Source organism: Martes martes, assembly GCF_963455335.1.
Source record: "Martes martes genome assembly, chromosome: 10".
Taxonomy (NCBI): domain Eukaryota; kingdom Metazoa; phylum Chordata; class Mammalia; order Carnivora; family Mustelidae; genus Martes; species Martes martes.
Genome location: NC_137898.1, coordinates 13,535,193 through 13,558,426, shown reverse-complemented (window position 1 = coordinate 13,558,426; position 23,234 = coordinate 13,535,193). Strand labels below are relative to the sequence as shown.

The window sequence follows — 23,234 nt, the reverse complement described above, 5'->3', positions numbered from 1 at the left end:
GGTTTTTCTGCCTATCCAAAAATGTATTTTCCAAAGCAGTTTATCCAATTTGAGACAACTTGAACTACTATTTTTCTTTAAAATGTTTAAGCCATTCCATAAAACCTCAAGTTTTCAGGAATTTTCCTGAGACTCTGGAGTCATATAATCTCAATCTAGTTTACTTTGGTTGGTAGAAAATTTTTTTTTTCTAAGTGGGGTGGGTGGAAGTTACCTCTGTGGATAAGAGTCTGTTTGTTTTCATTATGGACAGAAATGTATCTTCCTGCCTGCTCTTTTCTGGTCACTACCCAGTGATAACAATGGAGAGGGTCCATCAAACTGTCTTAAGCAAAGTGTAATGCTGGATGTTAAAACAAGGGTATTGGAAAAAGTCACTGGCCCTAGAAATGACATTTAGCCATTGGAGAGCAAAATACAACACCATATCCAACAAATTCATTTCCCTGTTGCAAAACTATCTCAGGATTCCTGTTGAGCAGAAGTACACTCTGTGTTCTACAGAACCTGAATGTTCACTGATACTGATGGAAGCTCTCTCTCTCATTTTCTCTTTACCCTTCTCATTTTCAAGCTAAGTAAATGCTAGCCTCATTGGTATAACAGAAGTCTTTCCAACAGAACTTCTCATAGTTTAACTTTATAGGTAGATTGTGTATCTCCAGGAGACTTAGAGGGTATGAAGGATTCTCATTATTAGACAAATGAGGAATTGTGGATCTTTCTCCATAATACCTATTAACATCATGCAAGGCAGTAGTGTGTTTTCAGGAAAATAATTTGTGCATTTTTTGTCAGGGAAAAGATTTCTATGACAAACCTATACATTTGTAAAATAAACATTTGAAACTAAATAAATTGAAAATAAGTTTTCAAAATAGCCAAGAAACTTTCTCAGATCTTCACTGGATCTCCAAAGTAGAGTGAATCATTCTGTACTTTCTGACTCCCCTATAACTCTCTAAAAATATATTATGGTTGTAGAAAATTTGTTTGCAAAATTCCAGTATAAGTGGTGACATTAATACCTTTGTTTTAAATATGTTTGAATCTCCAGAACATAGTAGTCAATAATATATAGTAAATTATAATTATATGTTAGAAATGCCAAAGACTCCACATCCAGGGAATATGTATAAATCTATGAATGTGTATAAGTAGTTTGTCCCTTTATACCTGCCTTTGATGACCAATGTGATCCGTTTGTCCCTCCTCGATTTAAATGGGTGCAAGCACGAGATTAGATTAAAAATAATATTTTCTGTAACACTTAGGGCTGGTGAATTACTTAATTAAGTGGCTTCCTCCCTAACCATGAAGAATATGCCTGTAATGAAAAAGTGATGAGGTAAAAAATTATTTTTACATTGGGTTTAAAAAAAAGAATTATAACCCTTCATGAATACATTAAAATATGAAAGTACCACACATGCCAGTATTGGAAACAACAGATACTTAGGAAGTAGTCTTGGAAGTTTGGCTAAGCACAATATTTAGTATTAGTATGTTCCAATCACAGAATTTGTTATACCTGTTATGTATTAGGACATCTCAATAACTTACAAAGAGTCTGCTACATAGTAAGTCCTCAGAAAAGATTTGCTATAAGGAAAAGGAAAGTATACTAGTAGGGAGTGAATAAAGATAGACAAAAGGCATTGGGATGTCAGGGTGGCTCAGTCCATTAAGTGTTTGTCTTGGGCTCAGGTCGTGATCTCAGGGTCCTGGGATCGAATTCCGCATCAGGCTCCTTTCTGAGCAGGGGCTTGTGCTTCTCTCTGTGTCTGCTGCTCTCCTGGCTTATGCTCTCTCTCTCTCTCTCTGACAAATAAATAAAATCTTGAAAAGAAAGAAGGAAAGAAATAAAAAGGCATGGGTAAAGAGATACATTAATAAATAAACAACACCTCCTTTTAAACTTTATTTCCTTTTAGTTACCACTGAGATTTCTAACCCATGTTGACTTAGAGATGAGAAAATGCTCAATTTCACCGATGTGACAGAGTTTATTCTTTTGGGACTAACCAGTCGTCAGGAATGGCAAGTCGTCTTCTTCATCATTTTTCTTGTGATCTATGTGGTCACCGTGGTAGGCAATATTGGCATGATCATGTTAATTAAGGTCAGTCCACAGCTTAACAGCCCCATGTACTTTTTCCTCAGCCATTTGTCATTTGTGGATGTGTGGTTTTCTTCCAATGTGACCCCCAAAATGTTGGAAAATCTGTTATCAGAAACAAAAACTATTTCTTATGCCGGATGTTTGGTACAGTGCTTCTTCTTCATCGCCCTCGTCCATGTAGAAGTTTTCATTCTTGCTGTGATGGCCTTTGATAGGTACATGGCAATTGGGAAACCTCTGCTGTATGGCAGCAAAATGTCTAGGGCGGTCTGTATGCGACTGATTTCTTTCCCTTACATATATGGTTTTCTGACTAGTCTGGCCGCAACCTTGTGGACATATGGCATGTCCTTTTGTGGGAATATTGAGATCAACCACTTCTATTGTGCGGACCCACCTCTCATCAAAATGGCATGTGCTGGGACTTTAGTAAAAGAATATACAATGACCATTCTTGGAGGCATCAATGTGACATATTCTCTGGCTGTGGTGATCATTTCTTATCTGTTCATTCTCATTGCCATTCTACGGATGCACTCAGCGGAAGGGAGGCGGAAGGCATTTTCCACCTGTGGCTCCCACTTGACAGCGGTCATCATATTTTATGGGACTCTCATGTTCATGTATCTCAGGCCACCCACAGATGAGTTCTTGGAGCAGGGGAAAATGGTGGCTGTGTTTTACACCACAGTGATCCCCATGCTGAATCCCATGATCTACAGTCTGAGGAACAAGAGTGTGAAAGGAGCCATGAGTAAAGTGATCAGGAGAACATGTTTAACAAAATAACATAAAATTCTTTTAATACTGTCTGTGTGATTCATAAGCATTTGTCAACAAAAGGTGATTCAATGTATCACTTAAAGACTTTTTACAAAAGGTATTTCATGCATTTAAAATAAAAAAAAAAGAGATAAAGGCTCAAAATGGAGAAAAAAAGGAGGTAGATCCATCTCTGTTAAAGTAAGTAGTGAGGATTAATTAAAACTTAAAAAATTAATTCATTTAAAAGGTTGTTGGAACCGGTGTTCACAAGTACACTAATTGAAATTATTCAAATACTAAAACAAAAAAAAACAAAAAAAATGAAATTATTCAAATACTTAGCTAAAATGAAAAGATTTTGTGTTTCTTATTACAAAAAATGGGATGAATGAGATTGGGAAAAACTTACTAATTTAAATATTTGGAGATTAAATTGGAGCAGAAAAAAATGACACAGTTAGTTCACTTAGTTTTCTAGAATGATGATACAAAAATGGTGGTCTCGGTTCATTCCATTATCGAAACACTCTGTGTATCTCCATTACAGACTCTAGGAGTTTGCTAGAGCTGTCATAGCAAAATACGACAGACTGGAGGCTTAAACATCAGAAATTTAATATTCACAGTTCTGAAGGCTAGAAGTCGAAGGTCAAAGTGCTAGCAATGCTGGTTTTTTGAGGACTCCCTTTCGGTTTGCAGAAGCTGTTATCTCCCTGTGCATGTCATGGTCCTCACTCTGTGTGTGTCTTTGTCTAATCTCTTCTTCTTATAAGGAATCCAGTTATCTTGGATTGAAACCTAGTCCTAGGACTTCATTGTACTTTGATTTTCTCTTTAAAGACCTTACCTCCAAATACAGTCACATACTAAAGTAGGGAGAGTCAGGGCTTTGACATATGGATTTCAGAGAAACATGATTCAGCCCCTAATGCAAAGTAACATGATAATAGAATTGTGACCCAAAGCTGGAACAGGGCTGTAGAAGAAACTGTCTCAGAAAATTGCATTAAGTTGAAAATCAACCTGGGAAACAGGATGCAGTCAGCATCCTGGAAGCATCCCTGGAAGACGTCAACGTTACTGGAAAGACCTTCCAATGTACGAAGGAAAATACTGAGCCTGAACATAAAGGAGGAAAACCCTATACAGTGGTGAGCTCCCAAGTTTAATGTTCACTGTGCCAGTTGTTATTTCTCCAGAGGACTCATTCAGTGGAAAAAAAAAAAAAGATCTGACAAAGTAATTGCCTCCTCTTCACCTATTTGTGCAATCTCTTAGGGAAATGGAGTGAAAAAACATGTAATATAAATTCGGTCTGCATTAGTCACCAGAAGAGCCACTGATATTCTTTGTAAAGGCTGTTCTTCCCCTGTAGCTAAGTAGGTTTCTTTATTCTGGGATTGTGTATAACCATGAGAACTCTGTTACTTATTTGGGCAATCATATTCATTATCAAAATTAAATTTATGATTTTTAAATAACTACCTGGAATGAAAAATGTCTATTACCAGTAAGTGCAAACATTTAGGACTGCTGGTACTCTTATTTATAAAACTGATCAAGTAATAAGTCTAGAAGATAAGGGAATCAGAATACGATATTCTCTAGAATTTGCCACTTGACATGACAGAGAGCTGACATTTATTGAGGGCTTGATACGGATTGTTCACAGTGCTATGCATAGAAAATACTTTATTTCATGTAACCTTTGAAATAGTCCTGCCCATTTATGAAATCCTGTTTGCAGTAGAAAAAACTGAAACTCCAAAATATTAAGAAATATTCCCAGTTTAGTCACATCAAAGTGCTAAGGCTAGAATGTGAACTGTACCAGTTGACTGCACAGCAACATGTTTTTTTGTTTGTTTTTGTTTTGTTTTGATTTTTTAAATTAGAAATGGAACTGTGTATAATACTATCCTGTATACCAAACTTGAGAAAATTTCCATTATCCACAATGATAAGGACCAAAGGCAATGGGTTTGTGTAAGGGTTAAATGAATTAGTATTTATAAAACACTTGAGTCAGAGCTTGGCCTATAAGACACACTGATGTCTGTGCTTTATAAATATTAACTGATTTCAACCCCAAAGTGATCCTATGGCATTCTGTTCCTCAGCATTCATCTTCAAAGAGTAGTTTTCTGTGGGACAGTCTTAGGGAATATAGATGACTTCCATATATAGAAAAATAAACATGGGGTGCCTGGGTGGCTCAGTGGGTTAAAGCCTCTGCCTTCAGCTCAGGTCATGATCCCAGGATCCTGGGATCGACCCCCGCATCAGGCTCTCTGCTCAGCAGGGAGCCTGCTTCCCCCTCTCTCTCTGCCTGCTGCTCTGCTTACTTGTGATCTCTCTCTATGTCAAATAAATAAATAAAATCTTTAAAAAAAAAAAAGAAAAGAAAAAGAAACATGGACATTTTAGTATTAAGAGTCTGAATTTTTTTTTCTTTCAAGCAACAGAAGTCAACTCTGGCTGTTTAAGCAAAAGAAACTGTACTGGCCCCCAAACTTTTTCTAAACCTTTTTCCTAAGTTACAGGATGGAATTGACAATGAAATGAGAAATATGGTACATCTAAGGGGAACATTGTATTTTTAAAATTTTTAATAATTTTTTAAGATCCAAACATGAGTAGTGAAATTTCATTATAAAATTTTACACGACTAACCGCGTAAGACTGTGTACTCTGAGAAACAAACTGAGGGTTTGGGAGGGGAGAGGTGTGGAGTGTTGGGTTAGGTTGGTGGTAGGTATTAAGGAAGACATGTATTGCATGGAGCACTGCGTGTGGTGCATAAACAATGACTTTTGGAACACTGAAAAAAAAATTAAAAAGAAGAAAAAAATTTACATGACTGTACTTGTCATTCATTTTGCTTACTAGTTAATAATTTCTTTGCCATTTGTGCACCTGATGGCATTATATTTCTCCTGTTTTGGGTGTAGGTGGAAGTATTTCTAGACAATGAGTTAGATTAGAATTCATACATATCACTTCCAAGCTGAGCATTTAATTGTTCATGAGGAAACCCTTCAGTGTTGTTTTTTTTTTTTTTTTTCCTTGTCCTGGTGACCAGCAGTATTTAAAATTTAAGATGTAAGGATGGATTCTTGAGTGAGGACATGTGGAAAAGCTCCCTCTACCAACTCACACTAGAAATGTGGGATGGATGAGAAGTGCCCTCTGTCTTACAAGATACTATCATATGTTGAGTTCCTTATTTCCATGACAGGGAGTACCCTCTTTTGACTGATACTAAAGTAACTATACAAAGTTAAAACATGTGAATGAATATAACAGAAATTAAACACTACAACCTTCAAAAAATCAAATTCGAGATTTTGTTTTTAGTTTTTTTTTTTCTGTTTCTACATATGTGCGTGTTTTCAGTTAAAATAGCTTACTGTAATTATTTAAAATTACTAATGTAAAGCATATATGTTGTTTAAAGTGTCAAATGGTTCTATAGGCTTATACACACTTCTGTCTCACTTCTCCCCTCCTTATCTCCCCATAGATAAACAACTTCTTACTGTCTTTGGGAATTAACTCATTTTAAATTATAGGCTTATGTGTTTATTTATTGATTTTCAAATACGTGCATGATTGGTTGGCATCTATTTACTAAAGTTAAAGTATAAAACCTTGTCTTCCAATCCCTGCGTCCCTACCCAAGAACCACCAGTTCTTTCTCCTCATCTTTCCAATATCGTCACATTTGAAGTTTTTCTTTAATTGACACATGTGGTTAAAATAACTCTAAATATATCATTAGTAGTACCTGAAGAATAATGTGAATGATGCTATGAACATGATGGATGCTAATTACCAACACTATGAGTAATATTATGAATGTAACCCTCTTCTGGCACAATTATTTGTTTTTCAGAGTTCCTGGTTGTTTATACTTTTGCTTTTTAAAATTATTATTTCTTGCCAGACTTCCACAGAACTAAGAAATACCTCTTAGAGAGACAGACCAATAGGTGACCTATAATTTACACATCTTCTCCCTGGAAACTTTCTGTCCTCGTGGTGGATTCTGCAGTGGTTGTTCTCTAGGTGGTTTACAGAGCTGTTATCTGGAGATAGTGATTGCTAGTCTTGGTGTAAAATGTCTCTTTCATCCAACCTATGTTGATTCCTGAGCAAAATGCTACAAACTAGAGATTCAGGAATACACAAAGCAGGAAACATCCTTCATTATGTTTTAGAGGTGGGGTATTTCAATACCAAGAATGCACACAAACAGATAATAAAATATTTCAGGCAACTGTAAGTACAACGGAGAAAGTACAGCAAAGCAATGTGGAAGACAGTGACTTGTAGCTTCAGAAGTGAGGGTTGTGCTGATATGTCATTTCAGAGGCTGGGAAAGGACCCTTGGAAAAGGTGACACTTTGAATCTCAGCCTCTTTGATCAGAAGACAAACATACACAGATTGTTGGGAACTATAACCTGAAGAATCCCTAACAAGTCCGAAGTTTCAGAATGAAGCCTGGCATGTTGAAGACACAGAAGGAAAGCCATGTGGCTGGAGTGTAATAAATGGAAGAAACGATGGGAAAAGCTGATGCCAAATAAGTGGTTCCCTTCTTTACTGGAAGGCACTGTGCATTGTCATAGTTGACGAGGCAAACAGACTGTACTAGTTTGTGTTCATGTCCACACTTTGGTTGCTGCCATGTGTTAGGTGGCCCATGGCCCCTCAGGTTAGGCAGAATGGGAAGTAGTAGTTTGGTTCATCGAGTTTCTTCCTTTTTTAAAATTAATATTGTGTTGAGTCAGCAAAGATCCGTTTATGGAACACTTAATGCACTTTCTGCTACCCAGCTCCAAGGGTTTTGCACACATTTCTCTATGTAATTTACAACTTAGCTGAAAGCTTGTTGACTGATACATGTTCCAAATAATATTTCTTTCTAGGTTATCATTGTTAAGTTTTCCACTCAGGTTATGATAGTTAATATTATACGATTATCAATTATATATACATACATACTAGACAAGGAAGAAGGAATTCAGAAGTAAACAGTAAATGTGAAAATGGAGTTAATTAGAACATCCAGAAAAAACATCCTAACTTGGAGGAAGGAGAGAGACAAAAGGTAAAGTTAAAATTTTCAGGTTGTGTTTTCTGAAGAAATAGAAGAATCCATGTCCTTCATCCACTTTTTCTGCATATGATTTGGGAATTGAGGGAGGTCATAACACCCACTCCATCACATTTATAGAATTCAAGTAGCAGGATAGGCTGCATTCTTTGTTCTAATTGAACCGTTGGAAGGCACAAGTTCCCCAATTAATTATTATTATAGCACGTCTCTAGGGAGGTATGACTTCAGCCTTTTAGGAATTTCCCTGGTCCTGTACGGTGTGGTAGCTCCAGACTGTTCCCAATTTCTGAAAGGCCAAAAAAAAGCATATAAAATTGGTGAAAATTAAGGTTGAAGTGATCTTTTTTTCTTAAGACTTTATTTAGTTATTTACTTATTTAGATAGTGGAAGGGAGGGGTAGAGGGAGGCAGAGAACCTCAAGTAGACTAAGTGTGGGGTGAAGAGTCGCACAGGCGGTGAAGGGGAAGGGGGGCTCAATCACACGACCCTGAGATCACGACCTGAGCTGAAATCAAGAGTTGGCTGCTTAGCTGACTGACCAGCTAGGTGTCCCAGTAGTTGAGTTCTAAATATGGAAAACTCATCAGATAAGGATGAGAATATATCAATGGAAGATCATCTCCATGATAGCAGGTGCTTTAAAAAAAAATTTTTTTTTATTGTATCTCAGGCCCATAGTCAGTGGATACATAAGTAAGTAATTGCATGTCAGTGCATATAGATGCTGAGGCCAAGGTCAGGAAATGTGTTTTTCAATGCTTTGTAGTACATTCATCTTGTAGAACTCAGGTGCAGCTCCATGGAAAGTAGGGACAGGACTGAAGTGACTTGAATGTTTTCCAGTTTAAAAAATGGAGTCTAAAAATATTAATTAATCACAATTCGAGGAATAAACTTGCATTCCTCACAATACAGAGGTTGTGAACTGAAAATTAACCCACCGCATCTGCAAATAATTCTTGAAATTAAAGCAATAAAAATTAAAACCTTATATCTCCCAGATTAAATTCTGCTAATTTATTTTCTATTCTAAATAAATAGAAACTACACAAAAGGAGAGATAACTATTAGAAATCATCTTCTATTAATAAAAAGTATTTATCAAGGAATTCCTTTTTTTTACAGTGTTAATAAAATATTATCAAACTTAATCTGGGAATTCATGTAGGTGTTAGGGAAGTATATTCTTTTCAGATGTGGAGAAGCCAGTTTGGGGCTCATCAATGACATGTGAATATGATCATATGACATGAATCCTTCTTTATTCTCCCCTCCTTTTTTTTCTTTTTTTTACAACTCTTCCTTACTGAAAATGAAAGGAACTTTAATAATGCACAGAATTGTACTCATGTAGTACAGATTTCTGGAAATGTATGTTGTGACTGATGTAATACTGATATGATTATTATCACATGGGAAGCTAAGACTCCCCCCGCCCCCACACACACAAATGTAACAGAGTCACCAGGGTACAGACAAAACAATTTAAGAGGAAGAAAGTAAAGTCTCAAGTTCTTTAGCCCTTGTACTTTGCTTATTTTAAAAATTGTAATTCCTCTGAGAGTCGTTTTGCTCTTGAGATTCATTTCCCATTGTAGATGATGCAATGTGTAGCTTTTTAATGACCTCTACAGGTCTCTGTCTACACTCTCCAGTGAGAAAGCCCCATCATGGGAGATCCAACCCTTATAAGTCCTACTGATTTATCCTTCGATGATGACAGATGAGATGTTTCTGAGAACATTTTTCCTTTACGTACAGGTAGGTCCCTGCCCAGGTAGGTTCATGCACAAGGACAGTCTGTGTGTTTTTATGGAATCAGTCTGAAGTGTTGGCCCTCTAGGTTGTCCTTGTAATTCTGCATAGGGAGAGAATATTCCTGGAAAGTGTTATCAGGAAGTGGGATTAGAAGCTTTGTTGCAGCAACACGTGTCAGTCGTGGTTTGGGCCTTTGTCCTGATGCCTAGTCCGAGATCTGCAATCATTCAGTGGCAGAAATATGCACCATTCACCCAAAACCAGTGATTTCTCTATCACTGTGTGATAGATAATTATGTTTCTGCTTTCTCTATTAAAAATGTTCTCTCTTTTAGTAAAACATGTCATTTTCCATTTCTCTCACTTCCATTTCTCCCCCTTCCCTCTACATGCTTGATGTTTGGAGTGAACCTAGAGACAAGCTGGGAGAGCAATTTCACTCTACATAAGATTTTTCTATAGTTTTCTGCCTTGTTAAAAACAGTGCTCTGAAGATGTCTGTAAGATGCTGGCAGGTTCACTATGGGCCCAGACATTTCCCAGGGGAAGCAATTTTCTTGGTTTGCCTAAGACTGAGATGTTCCCCAGGATGCAAAACCAGGATATTCCTGGGCAGACTGGATGGCATTTGATCTGCTACACATATTCCACCACAGACTGAACTGTTCACAGACATAGATGGATGTCCTTAGTGTCACCAGTTTGAATCTCATTTTGTTCCCCTGTCCAAATTTGTCATTAAACATCTACTAAAATTTAAGAACTTCTTGGAGCTGGAGACTCAGCTCATATGGCTTGACTTACTCATTGATAACACTCCTCACTTCCCAATAGCATTTATCATTTTCTTCTATGTTTTTATCACATTTGCCATAAGTGAAAAAGAAGCAGTTAAAAATGTTCTCATTGCATATTATACACATGGTTTATTAATCAACCAATAAATGAATGAATTTGTAAAAAAAAAAAGTATCTTAAGAGTGTTTGGATAGAATAGGCAGAGAACATTAAAAGATTTCTTGCGTAAATTTGGAAGAAAGTGAATGAATCATGTAGATCTCCCTGCAAAGCAAAAAGGATCTGGAGTAGAGTTGACAATGCCTTCTCTTTCACTGTTTTTCAAATTCATGGTTAGAGGAGGTAACAACTTTCTGAAGGTACCATTTTGGCAGAGAGGACCTATCGTGCAATCCCTTTCCTTTTGCCTCAGTCACTCCCAATAGTCTAGGGGATGATGAAAGACATCTCCTGTTTTTCCAATCACCATCTGATTTCTACCGCATAAAATTTCAAGCAGGAGACGAGCAGTGGGAGGCACAAATATAGTAGGAACCCTAAGATAGAGACAAATCCTAGAGAATAAAGGGGGCAGGACAGATCTCAAATGATAATGGGTAAGAAAAGTTAGATGTCTTTTCACACAAGAAACACATCTAATATAACAGCTTATTATGGGTAAGAGAAGAACCAGTGATTTTTCTGGAAAGTATTAACTACACAAATGAATGAATGAATGGATGACCGAATGAATAAACATTAAAATATTGATTATGATATTTTTCTAACTTGTATTTTGCTGGCAAATACAACAGGATTTTATGAAGAGCCAATTATCAGTTGTGCAACTTATTGTTTCATAAATAAATAGAATGTAAGTAGAGTATTACTGCTGGGAAATGAGCTCAAAATATTTAAACTAGTGTAGTAGAATGTCCTAAATGGTATTCAGAATCCAGACAGATAGCCATCTTAATTTTATACAGTCAAAAACTAAAAATAACTTCTCTAAACCTTCAAAAATGTCCTTAGCTTTTTGGTATGTTTTAGAAATGTCATTACTTAAAGCTTCAATATTGATAGAGGAGTATGGTAGGTCCCCACTCAGTGTCTCATTGTTCTTATTTTATTTAAAGTTCTAAGACAGAAAGAAAGGAAGAAAGAGGCTGTGGTAGGATTTGTTAATGCTTCCAGACCCACGGGAGAAGACGTTCTAAAAAGAGGTGATGTTTCAATTTATTCTTATTAGATTTGTTTGCAATGTGGACAAATGCTGGCAATGATTCAGTTCTCAATTAGGTTGATTTTCAAAATTTTAAAAATCTTAAATCAATGTGATGCTTTAAAAGATTTTGCTTTTTTTGGATAAGGACAATTGGTTTATAGTAAACCATTTTATACAGTTGTATTAAGCCATTTTTTTAAAAACAGTTCAATGTAGAAGATTCAGAAATGGATGCTGAACTTTCTGATTACGAAATAGCATTTCTTTGTGGCTTTGAGTAAATTTCTCTATATTATGGACCTTCAAAACTCTATAAATATAGTGAATAAAAAGTGTACACACATTTTAAAATGTGGGGCTTTTCAGGAAATAACAAGAACAAACATTCTCCTTCTGTTTTTTGTTTGTTTGTTTGTTTTTTGTTTGTTTTTTTAGAGGGGCGAGAGGAAAGGAAGGTGTAGCAGGTAAGGGAGGAAGAGAGAGAATCTTAAGCCAGTTCATTCCAAATGAGGATTCTGACCGGGGCTCATTCAGTCACTGGAAGGAAGGTCTCCCAGTAACATCTGCATTAGCCTGTTATATGAATAAGAAATCAACTTCTACTGTGCAAAACCACCAAGATTTCAGAGATTGTTATGACTGCTAGTATTATTTTCTTTAGGATTTATTTATTCATTTTAGAGAGAGGGAGGGGAGGGGTAGTAGGAGAAAGAGAGTAAATCCAAACCAGACCCCCATATGAAGTTGGAGACTGATGCTGGGCTCGATCTCACAACCCTGAGTTCTTGGCCTGATCTGAAATCAAGAGTCAGTCACTTAACCGACTGAACCACCCAGGCACCCCTCCTAAAATATTTGTGTCGACAAGAATAACTATCACAAGTTCTGTTGGTGTATTTCTCTAATTTTATATTATTTTCCTATTTTCTCTATAAAAAAAATCTCATACAGAGTTACACGCATAAGAGAAAGATATACTGCTAAGAAAAGATATCTGAGGAAAAAAAAAACAAAAAGAAAACTAGCAGAGGAATCGAAAGAGAATGGGTTAAGAAATTATATTATACAACAAGCACAGCTATATTTGGTCTGTGTATTTTGTGATTTCTGTTTATTTTATTAGATAACATGCATCTTTACCTGGATCAGATTTAAGAAAATGCTCAATTTTACTGATGTGACAGAATTTATTCTTTTGGGATTAACCAGTCGTCCTGAACTACAGCTCCTTTTCTTTGTGGTGTTCTTACTGGTCTACGTTATCACACTGATTGGGAACATTGGCATGATCATACTAATCAGGATTAGTCCCCAGCTCAATAGCCCCATGTACTTTTTCCTCAGTCACTTATCTTTTGCAGATGTGTGGTTCTCCTCTAATGTCACGCCGAAGATGTTAGAAAATTTAGTAGCTGAGATCAAAACCATTTCCTATCCTGGCTGTATAGTGCAGTGCTTTTTCTTCATTGCCTTTGTCCACGTAGAGGTGTTCATCCTTGCCGCGATGGCCTTTGACAGATACATGGCGATTGGCAACCCTCTGCTCTATAGCAGCCGGATGTCAAGGACCATCTGTATTCGACTGATCTCTTTTCCTTATCTATATGGCTTCTTCATTAGTTTGATCTCAACACTGTGGACCCATGGTTTGTACTTCTGTGGGAACATTGAGATCAACCACTTCTACTGTGCAGACCCAGCCCTCATCAAAATGGCCTGTGCAGGAACCTTCATCAAAGAATACACCATGCGCACCTTGGCAGGTCTCAACTTCTCTTATTCCTTGCTAGTCATTATCATCTCCTACATATTTATCCTTATTGCCATCTTAAGGATGCGCTCCACAGAAGGAAGAAAGAAAGCCTTCTCCACGTGTGGTTCCCACTTGACAGCTGTCACTATATTTTATGGAACCCTATTCTTCATGTATCTCAGAAGTCCAACGGAAGAGTCTGTGGAACAGGGCAAGATGGTGGCTGTATTTTACACCACAGTAATTCCTATGTTGAATCCCATGATCTACAGTCTCAGGAACAAAGATGTAAAGGAGGCCATGAGCAAAGCAGTCAGTAGAACAATTTTAACTAAATAAAACTGGAACTTCAAATGCAGGATGAGACCCATGGTTCACTAGGAGTGTAAATTGACTTTCAAATCATTCTGAGAAAATTTGTTATTTCTGTTTTCAATAAATAGACAAAGAATACATAATTGAGACAGGAGTAATAGCACAAAGAAAAGGGAAGCATATTGTAAACCAGACTCTCTGGGTCTCTGAGACCTGAGATGATAAGATGTGTTGACAATAGCATCCATTCTTTCCCTTTCACCCAATGTCAAATTCAGTAGTTTATTTTGTGACTGGGAATGTTTGTTCATGGCTTCTCAATACCTCACAAGTCACTCTTTTCGAGTATGATTTTAAAAGAACTGTAATGGTCTCTTCTTGCATCTAGAATAGGTATTGGTTTGAGATGATTCGTTATTATTTTAAAACGCTTCAATTGAATATAATTTCACCAGGAGGCATTGTTAAAATTGGAGACAACATCCCTGACAATTGGATATTTTATGTAGAATATGATATAATAAGATTTATGTAACCATGGTAATTAATGTAACTTTATACTAGATGAATGTCTGCCTTTCAAATATATAATAATTAATTCAATAAACTTCATTTCTAGTGAACATACTTGACATCTTATGGTATCCATTTAAGATCCATTTTATGTCTTTTCTTACAATGACTATCAGAAGGTGATAACACAATCTCAGTGAGTTTTGGAACTTGGATTGTATTTCCATAAATATATTTCAACAAGTTACCTATAGAAAATTTGGGGAGTGTAGAAATAGCTTACTCATTTTTTTTCTTTTATGTTTTTTTTAAATAGTTCAATTGGGTTTGGTGGCAGTAAGAAACTATCAAACTCTTAGTGTTTCTAGCACTTGCCTTTGTATCTTGTCATATGTCTCATATCAGACTTTCAAGTGAACACACCATTGTTCATATATAACACATGATCTATTTTTTTGGAATATTATAATATTATTGCCTCAGTTTCAAAAATGTTTTTTTTTTTAAATAAAGGTTTCAAGGCATGAACAGCTAAATGTTATTGTGATGTACAAAATCTATAATCTTTTATATGCTTGCACATGTATGCATATGTATTTCACAAGTATACACATGTAAGTGCATGCATATTTGTATGGTGTGTATGTGTAGGTGTGTGTTTCAGAGTAGTCAACTCAATAGCACTTTCTAGGAGTTCTTAGTGAAAAATTTCCTTTAGAATCCAACTTGTTGTCACATAAAATAACCACTAAGATTATATCACTTATAATCTTCCATGTCATAATATTATGGGTTTCCTTATTATATTACATTACTTCCACTTTCGCTACATTTAATTTTATCAATCCAAACTGCCTACCTCTCTAAGAGCACAATTCCTTTCTCTACATAGCTATACCCTGACACACATTGTAAAACAGTCTAGTTATAGCCAGAAAGTTTCCTCATTTTTACTTCTTTTTTGCTTTGTTTTATTTATTTCTTTTTTGCAGAGTTCATATTTTTTGTAGTGAAGCAATTATTTCTCTGATAACTCTGTTTTGTAAATGTTATCTCATTGTACATCGAGTTCTATGAGAGAAGAAACCATTTCTGTCTTGATCATCATTGTGATACCAACATTATAAACTCTGTACATAAGAAGTGGCTACTAAGTATTTGTTAATTAGATGAAAAGACTGGCTATTTTACGTCACATCTTTGTTTACAGCTTGGTGTTCATCTTCTAATTTAGTTTAGAAATGTGTTTTTAAAACATACTTATACAATGAGATACCACCTTATACCAATCAGAATGGCTAAAATTAACAAGACAGGGAAAAACAAATGTTGGTGAGGATGTGGAGAAAGAGAAACCATCTTACACTGTTGGAGGGAATGCAAGTCTGTACAGCCACTCTGGAAAACAATACAGAGATTCCTCAGGATATTAAAAATTGAGCTACCTTACAACCCACAATTGCACTACTGGGTATTTACCCCAGAAAATATAGATGTAGTGAAAAGAAGGGGCACCTGCACCCCTGTGTTCATAGCAGAAATGTCCACAGAGCTGAGATGTCCTTCAATGGATGAATGGATACAGAAGATGAGGTCAAATATACAATGGAATATTAACCACACATCAGACAAGATATCTACCATTTACATAGACATGGATGGAACTGGAGGGTATTATCCTAAGTGAAATAAGTCAATCAAAAAACCGCAATTATCATGTAGTTTCACTCATATGTGGAATATAAAGAATAGTGTAGAAGACAATAGGGGAAGGGAGGGAAAACTGAATGGGAAGGAAAAATTGAGGGAGACAAATTATATGAGATTTGACTCCGAGAAACAAACTGGGCATTGTTGCAAAGGAGGTGTGTGGGGGGGTGTGGTAACTGGGTGATAGAATTAAAGAGGGCATGTGATATGATGAGCACTGGGTGTTATATTCAGCTAATGAATCGTTATACACTAGATACCTAGGCTAATTGAATTTAAATAAAAATATTTAAAAAATAAAACATACTTATATTTTAAATAAGTATGTAGTCAGATCAACTAAACTCTGTCTTGTGAGTTTCTTCACCAGGGTTGTGATAAAGAGATCCTTTGTCAAATGTGCAGTGGTAGAGTATGTTATGTTGTCCCCAAATCCAGTCTTCTCTTCTTTTAGTGAAATATAAAACAAAACCAAAAACTAGATGTGTTTCTCAGCTGTGCGGGTGGAAGTGTGTATTACATGCCCATGCCTCACCATAACAGTCTCCCATGAGTCACTGTCTATTAACCCTTTATTTTTATTTGTTCACCAGTAACAAACAAAAGTCTGTGAAGCCCAGGGGATGATGTGGAGTCACAGAAAAAAGTTCCAACTCATTCAATCCCTCGAAGGAAGATCTCCCAGTAACATTTGCATTAGCCTGTTATATGAATAAGAAATCAATATCTACTATGCCAAGTCACGAGGATCTCTATTTTTCTGACTACTAGTATTATATTAACCAATATGAACAGACTCCATAACCACTTATACCAAAAATATGTACTTAAAATATTTATAATTAATTTAAACCACTTAGAATTTATTTTTGTTCATGGTCTGAATCTAGAATCTAACATTAATTTTCATAAAACTTCAACTACCACTATCTGTGTACTAACACCTCTATCCCTCTAATTATAAATACCGATAATATTGTATATAAATTTGCTTTTATTTATCTAGTTCTATTTTTTAGCATTCTAAACTGCTGTTTAATCAGTTCACTCATTCCTCTAGCAAGTTTTAGCTGAGTATATATTATATACCCGGCACAGTTTTAGGTATTTGTTATCAATGAACCAAACAGAAAAAGAAATCCTTGTTCTCATGAAGCTTATATTCCAGTGGTGTGAGACATACAAAAACAATTATCATAAAATACAAGTGAATCATATAATAAGTTAGTAATTGTATGGCAAAATCTGAAAAAAAAATATTGTAGGATAATAAGAGGGTCTCTGACTAAAGCATGAGAATGAAGATAACTTTTATTGAGAAGGTGACGGTAAGTCTATGGCCAGACCACCCTGAGCACACCTGATCTTGTCTGATCTCAAAAGCTAAGCAGGGTCGGGCCTGGTTAGTACTTGGATGGGAGAAGGTGACAGTAAGCAAAAAGCTCATGAAAGTGGTCTAGATAGTAGCTATGCACATGTGCATATATGTGTGTGGGGAGGTAGTGCTCTAAGCACAAGAAACAGCTAGAAAAAAGTTTAAATGCAAATATTCTCTGAATATTCAAGGAAAAATTGGAAGCCATTGCCGTTAGAACCCAGGACAATGAGATAAGTAATAGAATATGAGATCAAAGGCATAGCAGGGTCTTAGCATAAGTGATATGAACTAAGTTGTATGAAATACAGGGGAGGAGATTTTTAATTTTACATAGGGACCCTCAAGGAAATGTTTAAAAGAAAATAAGTTTTTCATGACCCATATAGGTAGACAATTGCATTAAATAATCTTTGTGGTCTGGAGAGATCTCTGGTTAGAATAATAAAAACTCAACTTTCTTTCTCTGTGCAAGTTGTCCTATCTGGATTTCTCCATGCTAAATGAGAAGTTGTCCTGGCTTTTTATACTGAGAACCACCTTTTAACATAAAACCTAGAGCAATCACATCAGGCTTTTTAGTGTCTTATAGAGGCTGGCCTTAAAAATTAAACTTAGCACAGTATTTGAGGGGATAAAATATAATTAACTTACCATTGAGAGAAATTCTGGGTCAGAGGTAGGTTACTGTTTACAATGTAGGTCCAAGACTTCTGTGGACAGTAAACCTTTGGTCCTAAGCAGCAAACTTATGCTCTCAAGTAGCAGTTACTTTCAAGACCCACACAGAGATGTAACTCATATATGCTTAATCAACACTCCTCAATTCCAAAGTATGGTTTCATGGTAAGCCTGGAGCTTCTCAACATTATTCTGAGAAATATCTACGTGATAGTTAGACGTGTGCTTCTCTCAGTTATAGAGTTCACTTATTGAAAAGATGATCATTTCACCATTTTTTTTAGTCAAAAAATATTTCTTGTCTATCTACCATGTGCCTGCATCCTAGGTAGGGCCATGAACAAGGCAATTGCTCTGCTGAAAATCTTCTTGCAATGAGAGAAGAAGAATGGATTTGGTGGGAAACCAGCAATTCCTCCACTGATCTCAATACGCTGAGATAGGCTTTTGTTGCAGGAACTAAAGTAGGGCTGTATGAGCATGATGCAGCGGTCAGGACAGAAGAGGAAACAACCTGGAGGGCATACATTGCCAGGCACTCAAGCAAAGTGATCAAATGCATATTTTAGCTATATAAAGAACATATTTTTTTCCTTCAAGTTCATAAAGACTGATAAAATATACTCTATAGAATATATTATATACACCAGTCACATAGTAGAAATGAGAGTCATCTTGAATCAGTAGTTGGGATTTTGATCTGCACAATTAATAGTTACTTTGGGGATTGAGATGAGTAGCAGTACAAACTTTGGAATCAAAGTCTGGAATCAGGAACCTAGTCCCTGATTCATTAGAAATATGACCTTGAGCAAGTCACTGAAACTCTCTAAGCTCTAAGTCTCTTGACTGTAAAGTAGATATCATAATAATGATGGTGGTGGTGAAAATTAAGTTAGTATGTGCAAATGTAACGTATGCTTTATTGTTGTTAACTTTCTCATGTTCTTATTCATAAAATGAAGGATGTGAAACATACATTTTCCTGCTCTGATATGATACAGTTTTCATTGTAGGGAATGATGCTACCTATTTCACCTTTCACTGGAAAAGCCCAGTGGCACAGACCAAGAACTGCAGAACACAAGACTGCCTTGTGCAGACTGAGTGACCCCATCATCCAGTTGAGCGTGATGCAAACCCAAAGCAAACTGTGTTCTTGGATCCCAGGACACATGCAAAATAACTTGAGTTTGGGGAAAAACCAAATTGTGCAAACCTACTATTAAAAACCAAAACTCAACAGTGTGGATGGACTTTCCTCTAGAGGGTTACTTGCCCCCAGGGTTCTTTGTAGGCAAAGCTTCTTAATTGGTTCTTCTTCTTCTTCTCCTTTTTTTTTTTTTTTCCCCCTAAGGCAAAGATTTAAGGGAAACTTCTCTTGTGGACTCTCAGGTTCTCTTTCACCTGATATACATTGTTGATCATCTCTCACGTAACATTTTCTTTTCACTTCTGCATTCTTACTGGGAATATTTCTCGTCATTCTCAGGTTGGTATAAAAATATATCCATCCAGATCTGTCAGACTAAATTTGCATCTCGGATTTTAACTTCTCTTATTTTTTTTAAAGATTTTATTTATTTATTTGAGAGAGAGAGCAGGAGCGAGAAAAAGCTAGATAGCACAAACAAGGGGAGCAGCTGAGGGGGAGGGAGAAGCACACTCCCCACTGAGCAGGGACCACCCCCCCCCCAAAACAGGGCTGGATCCAAGGATCCTGGGATCATGAACCCAGCAGAAGGCAGCTGCCCAACTGGCTGAGCCATTCAGGTGCTCCTATCTTCTCTTATTCTTTATAATTACCATTAATTATTCATGATATCTGTGTATGAAGGTGTCTATGCACATGGAAGAGGCAGAGAAATGGGAAGGAGGGAGGTCAGAGACAGAGAGATGCAGAGAGAGAAAGATATTTTCTACAGAGATTTGATCATTTGATTATTACAAACTACTAATGGAAGCTATAATTTCCAGGAGTGCGTTTAGTAATAATTGTGCCCTGTGTATTTATTATGTGTGAATATGTAATGTCTTTTCATACTTATAATTAAACAATGAAATGAGTATTATTGTTACTGTTGCATCATATTAAGGCATAGAGAAATGAAAGACAAAGAGAACAAATATAAAACCAGTTCAAGTTCTTACATCATGGACCCAGAATTCAACACAGGTCTGACAACAGAAACAGAATTCTTTTTTTTTTTTTTTAATTTTTTTTTTTTAAGATTTTATTCATTTATTTGAGTGAGAGAGAGAGAGAGCATGAGAGGAAAGAGACAGGGGGAGAAGCAGACTCCCTGGCAAACAGAGAGCCCGATGTGGAACTCGATTCCGGGACTCCAGGATCATGTCCCGAGCTGAAGGCAGTCACCCAAACAACTGAGCCACCCAGGCGCCCCAGAAACAGAATTCTTTAATGAGAATACTGAATATTTTCTCATGCCTGGTCTTATGGGGAAAAAATCTGTATTTACTTTTATAATTTGAAATATGGAGTGATGCAATAGAGGAATCTCCATAACATAATAGTCAATAATATTTAGTAGATTATAAATATATGCTAAGGAGTCCACATCCAGGGAATATGTATAAATTAATGAATGTATTTAAGTAGTTTACACCTTTATACCTGGCTTTGATGACCAATGTGATCAGTTTGCTCTCTTTAATTTAAATGAAGGCAAGCATGAGATTAGATTAAAAATAATATTTTCTCTAACACTTAGGGCTGGTAAATTACTTGATTAAGTGGCTTGCATCCCTAATCATGGAGAATATGCTTATAATGAAGAAGTGAAAAGGTAAACAATTATTTTTGCATTGGGTTGAAGAGAGAATTATGACCCTTCATAAATATCTTAAAATATGAAACCTCCAAACATGCCAATATTGGAAACAAGAGATGTTTAATAGTCTTGGAGGGGTGTGTGAGTGGCTCAGGTCCTGAACTCAGGGTCCTTGGATCAAGTACCACACAGGGCTCTGTGTTTAGTGGTGAATCTGCTTGAGATTCACTCTCTCTGTCTCCCTCTCCCTCCACTCATGCTCTCTCTGAAATAAGTAAAAAAAAATTCTTTAAAAATATAAGTAGTCTTGGAAGTTTGACTAAGCACAATATATAGTAGTAGTATGTTTCAGTCACAGTATTCATATAACTGTTATGTGCTAGGCCATCTTAGTAACTTTCAGTCATAGGAATAAAGAAATATAAAAGAGGCATGGATAAAAATATAAATTAAGAAACAAACAACACTTGATTTTTAAATTTATTTCCTCCTAGTTATCCCTCAGATTTATAACAAATATTGACTTGGAGTTGAGAAAATGCTCAATTTCACCGATGTGACAGAGTTTATTCTTTTGGGACTAACCAGTCATCAGGAATGGCAAGTTGTCTTCTTCATCATTTTTCTTGTGGTCTATGTGGTCACCGTGGTAGGCAATATTGGCATGATCATGTTAATTAAGGTCAGTCCACAGCTTAACAGCCCCATGTACTTTTTCCTCAGCCATTTGTCATTTGTGGATGTGTGGTTTTCTTCCAATGTGACTCCCAAAATGTTGGAAAATCTGTTATCAGAAAGAAAAACTATTTCTTATGCCGGTTGTTTGGTACAGTGCTTCTTCTTCATCGCCCTCGTCCATGTAGAAATTTTCATTCTTGCTGTGATGGCCTTTGATAGGTACATGGCAATTGGGAAACCTCTGCTGTATGGCAGCAAAATGTCTAGGACGGTCTGTATGCGACTGATTTCTTTCCCTTACGTATATGGTTTTCTGACTAGTCCGGCCGCAACCCTGTGGACATATGGCATGTCCTTTTGTGGGAATATTGAGATCAACCACTTCTACTGTGCGGACCCACCTCTCATCAAAATGGCATGCGCAGGGACTTTTGTAAAAGAATACACGATGATCATACTTGCAGGCATTAATTTCACATATTCTCTAACTGTGGTGATCATTTCTTATCTGTTCATTCTCATTGCCATTCTACGGATGCACTCAGCGGAAGGGAGGCGGAAGGCATTTTCCACCTGTGGCTCCCACTTGACAGCGGTCATCATATTTTATGGGACTCTCATATTCATGTATCTCAGACGTCCCACAGAGGAGTCTGTGGAGCAGGGGAAAATGGTGGCTGTGTTTTACACCACAGTGATCCCCATGCTGAATCCCATGATCTACAGTCTGAGGAACAAAGATGTGAAAGAAGCCATGAAAAAAGTTATCAGCAGAACATGTTTAACAAAATAAAATACAATTTTGTTAATATCGTCTTGTGTGATTCATAAGAATTTGTCAACAGATTGTGGTTCAGCATATCAATAACTTTTTACGAAAGCTAGATATTTTGTGCATTAATTAAAAAAAAAAGAGAAAGACTCAAACCCAGTAGAAAAAAAAGGAGACAAATCAACCCTATTGATGTGAGTAGTAAGGATTAGTTAAAATTTAAAAACATTAATTAATTTAAAAGGTTGTTCGAGCCAAAATTTGCAGGTACACTAATTGAAATTATTCAAATATTTAGCTGAAATGAAATATTTTGTTTTCCTTATTAAAAAATGCAATGAATGATTATGGAAAATACTTATCAATTTGCCTATTTAGAGAGTAAATTGGAGCAGTAAAAATAAGAACACATTTCATTTAGTTTTCTAGTATATCAACATAAAAATGGTGGTCTTGGTAATGGTTGTGAGATTTTATGGCAACAAGTACTTTTTCTTCAATATGAATGGCAGGTCTATTCAGAGACCACTACCTTGAAAAAAGCTATCCTCTTGTATGTCATCCCTTTTCAACACTTTTAGTATTCATGAGAGATTCGGCATGGTATGTAACTCTCTTACAGATTCCAGTAACTGCCATATTTAAATGCCACGGTGGCCATTGATCACCGACCTTCTCCCTTGTTCCTGCCAAAGGGTCTTCAGTTGGACAGAAGAGTGGGTAGAATCAACAAATGGATGCATAATTTTGAAAGCACAGCTCTCTTGATCCTACTTAATAAATAAATTAAATTGGTATTCATGTGGAATATTTTGCACATCTGTGACTAAGATGTAGTAAATATTTTAAAATCATTTTTGTGTTTGAAAGACA

General features: G+C 36.3%; 3 protein-coding genes across 3 annotated transcripts; all 3 read left to right on the top strand.

The window, feature by feature from the left end:
• Positions 1-1,978: 1,978 nt before the first annotated feature.
• On the top strand, positions 1,979-2,911 carry LOC308351125 (olfactory receptor 5M3-like; the record flags this gene model as incomplete). Its single annotated transcript, XM_080816604.1, has 1 exon — positions 1,979-2,911. The coding sequence occupies one exon, from the start codon at positions 1,979-1,981 to the stop codon at positions 2,909-2,911; it is 933 nt and encodes a 310-aa protein (XP_080672730.1).
• A 10,020-nt stretch (positions 2,912-12,931) lies between these two features.
• Positions 12,932-13,864, top strand: LOC308351126 (olfactory receptor 5M3-like; the record flags this gene model as incomplete). Its single annotated transcript, XM_080816605.1, has 1 exon — positions 12,932-13,864. One exon carries the CDS (start codon positions 12,932-12,934, stop codon positions 13,862-13,864), a length of 933 nt encoding a protein of 310 aa, XP_080672731.1.
• A 7,585-nt stretch (positions 13,865-21,449) lies between these two features.
• On the top strand, positions 21,450-22,382 carry LOC308351128 (olfactory receptor 5M3; the record flags this gene model as incomplete). Its single annotated transcript, XM_080816606.1, has 1 exon — positions 21,450-22,382. One exon carries the CDS (start codon positions 21,450-21,452, stop codon positions 22,380-22,382), a length of 933 nt encoding a protein of 310 aa, XP_080672732.1.
• Positions 22,383-23,234: the final 852 nt, after the last annotated feature.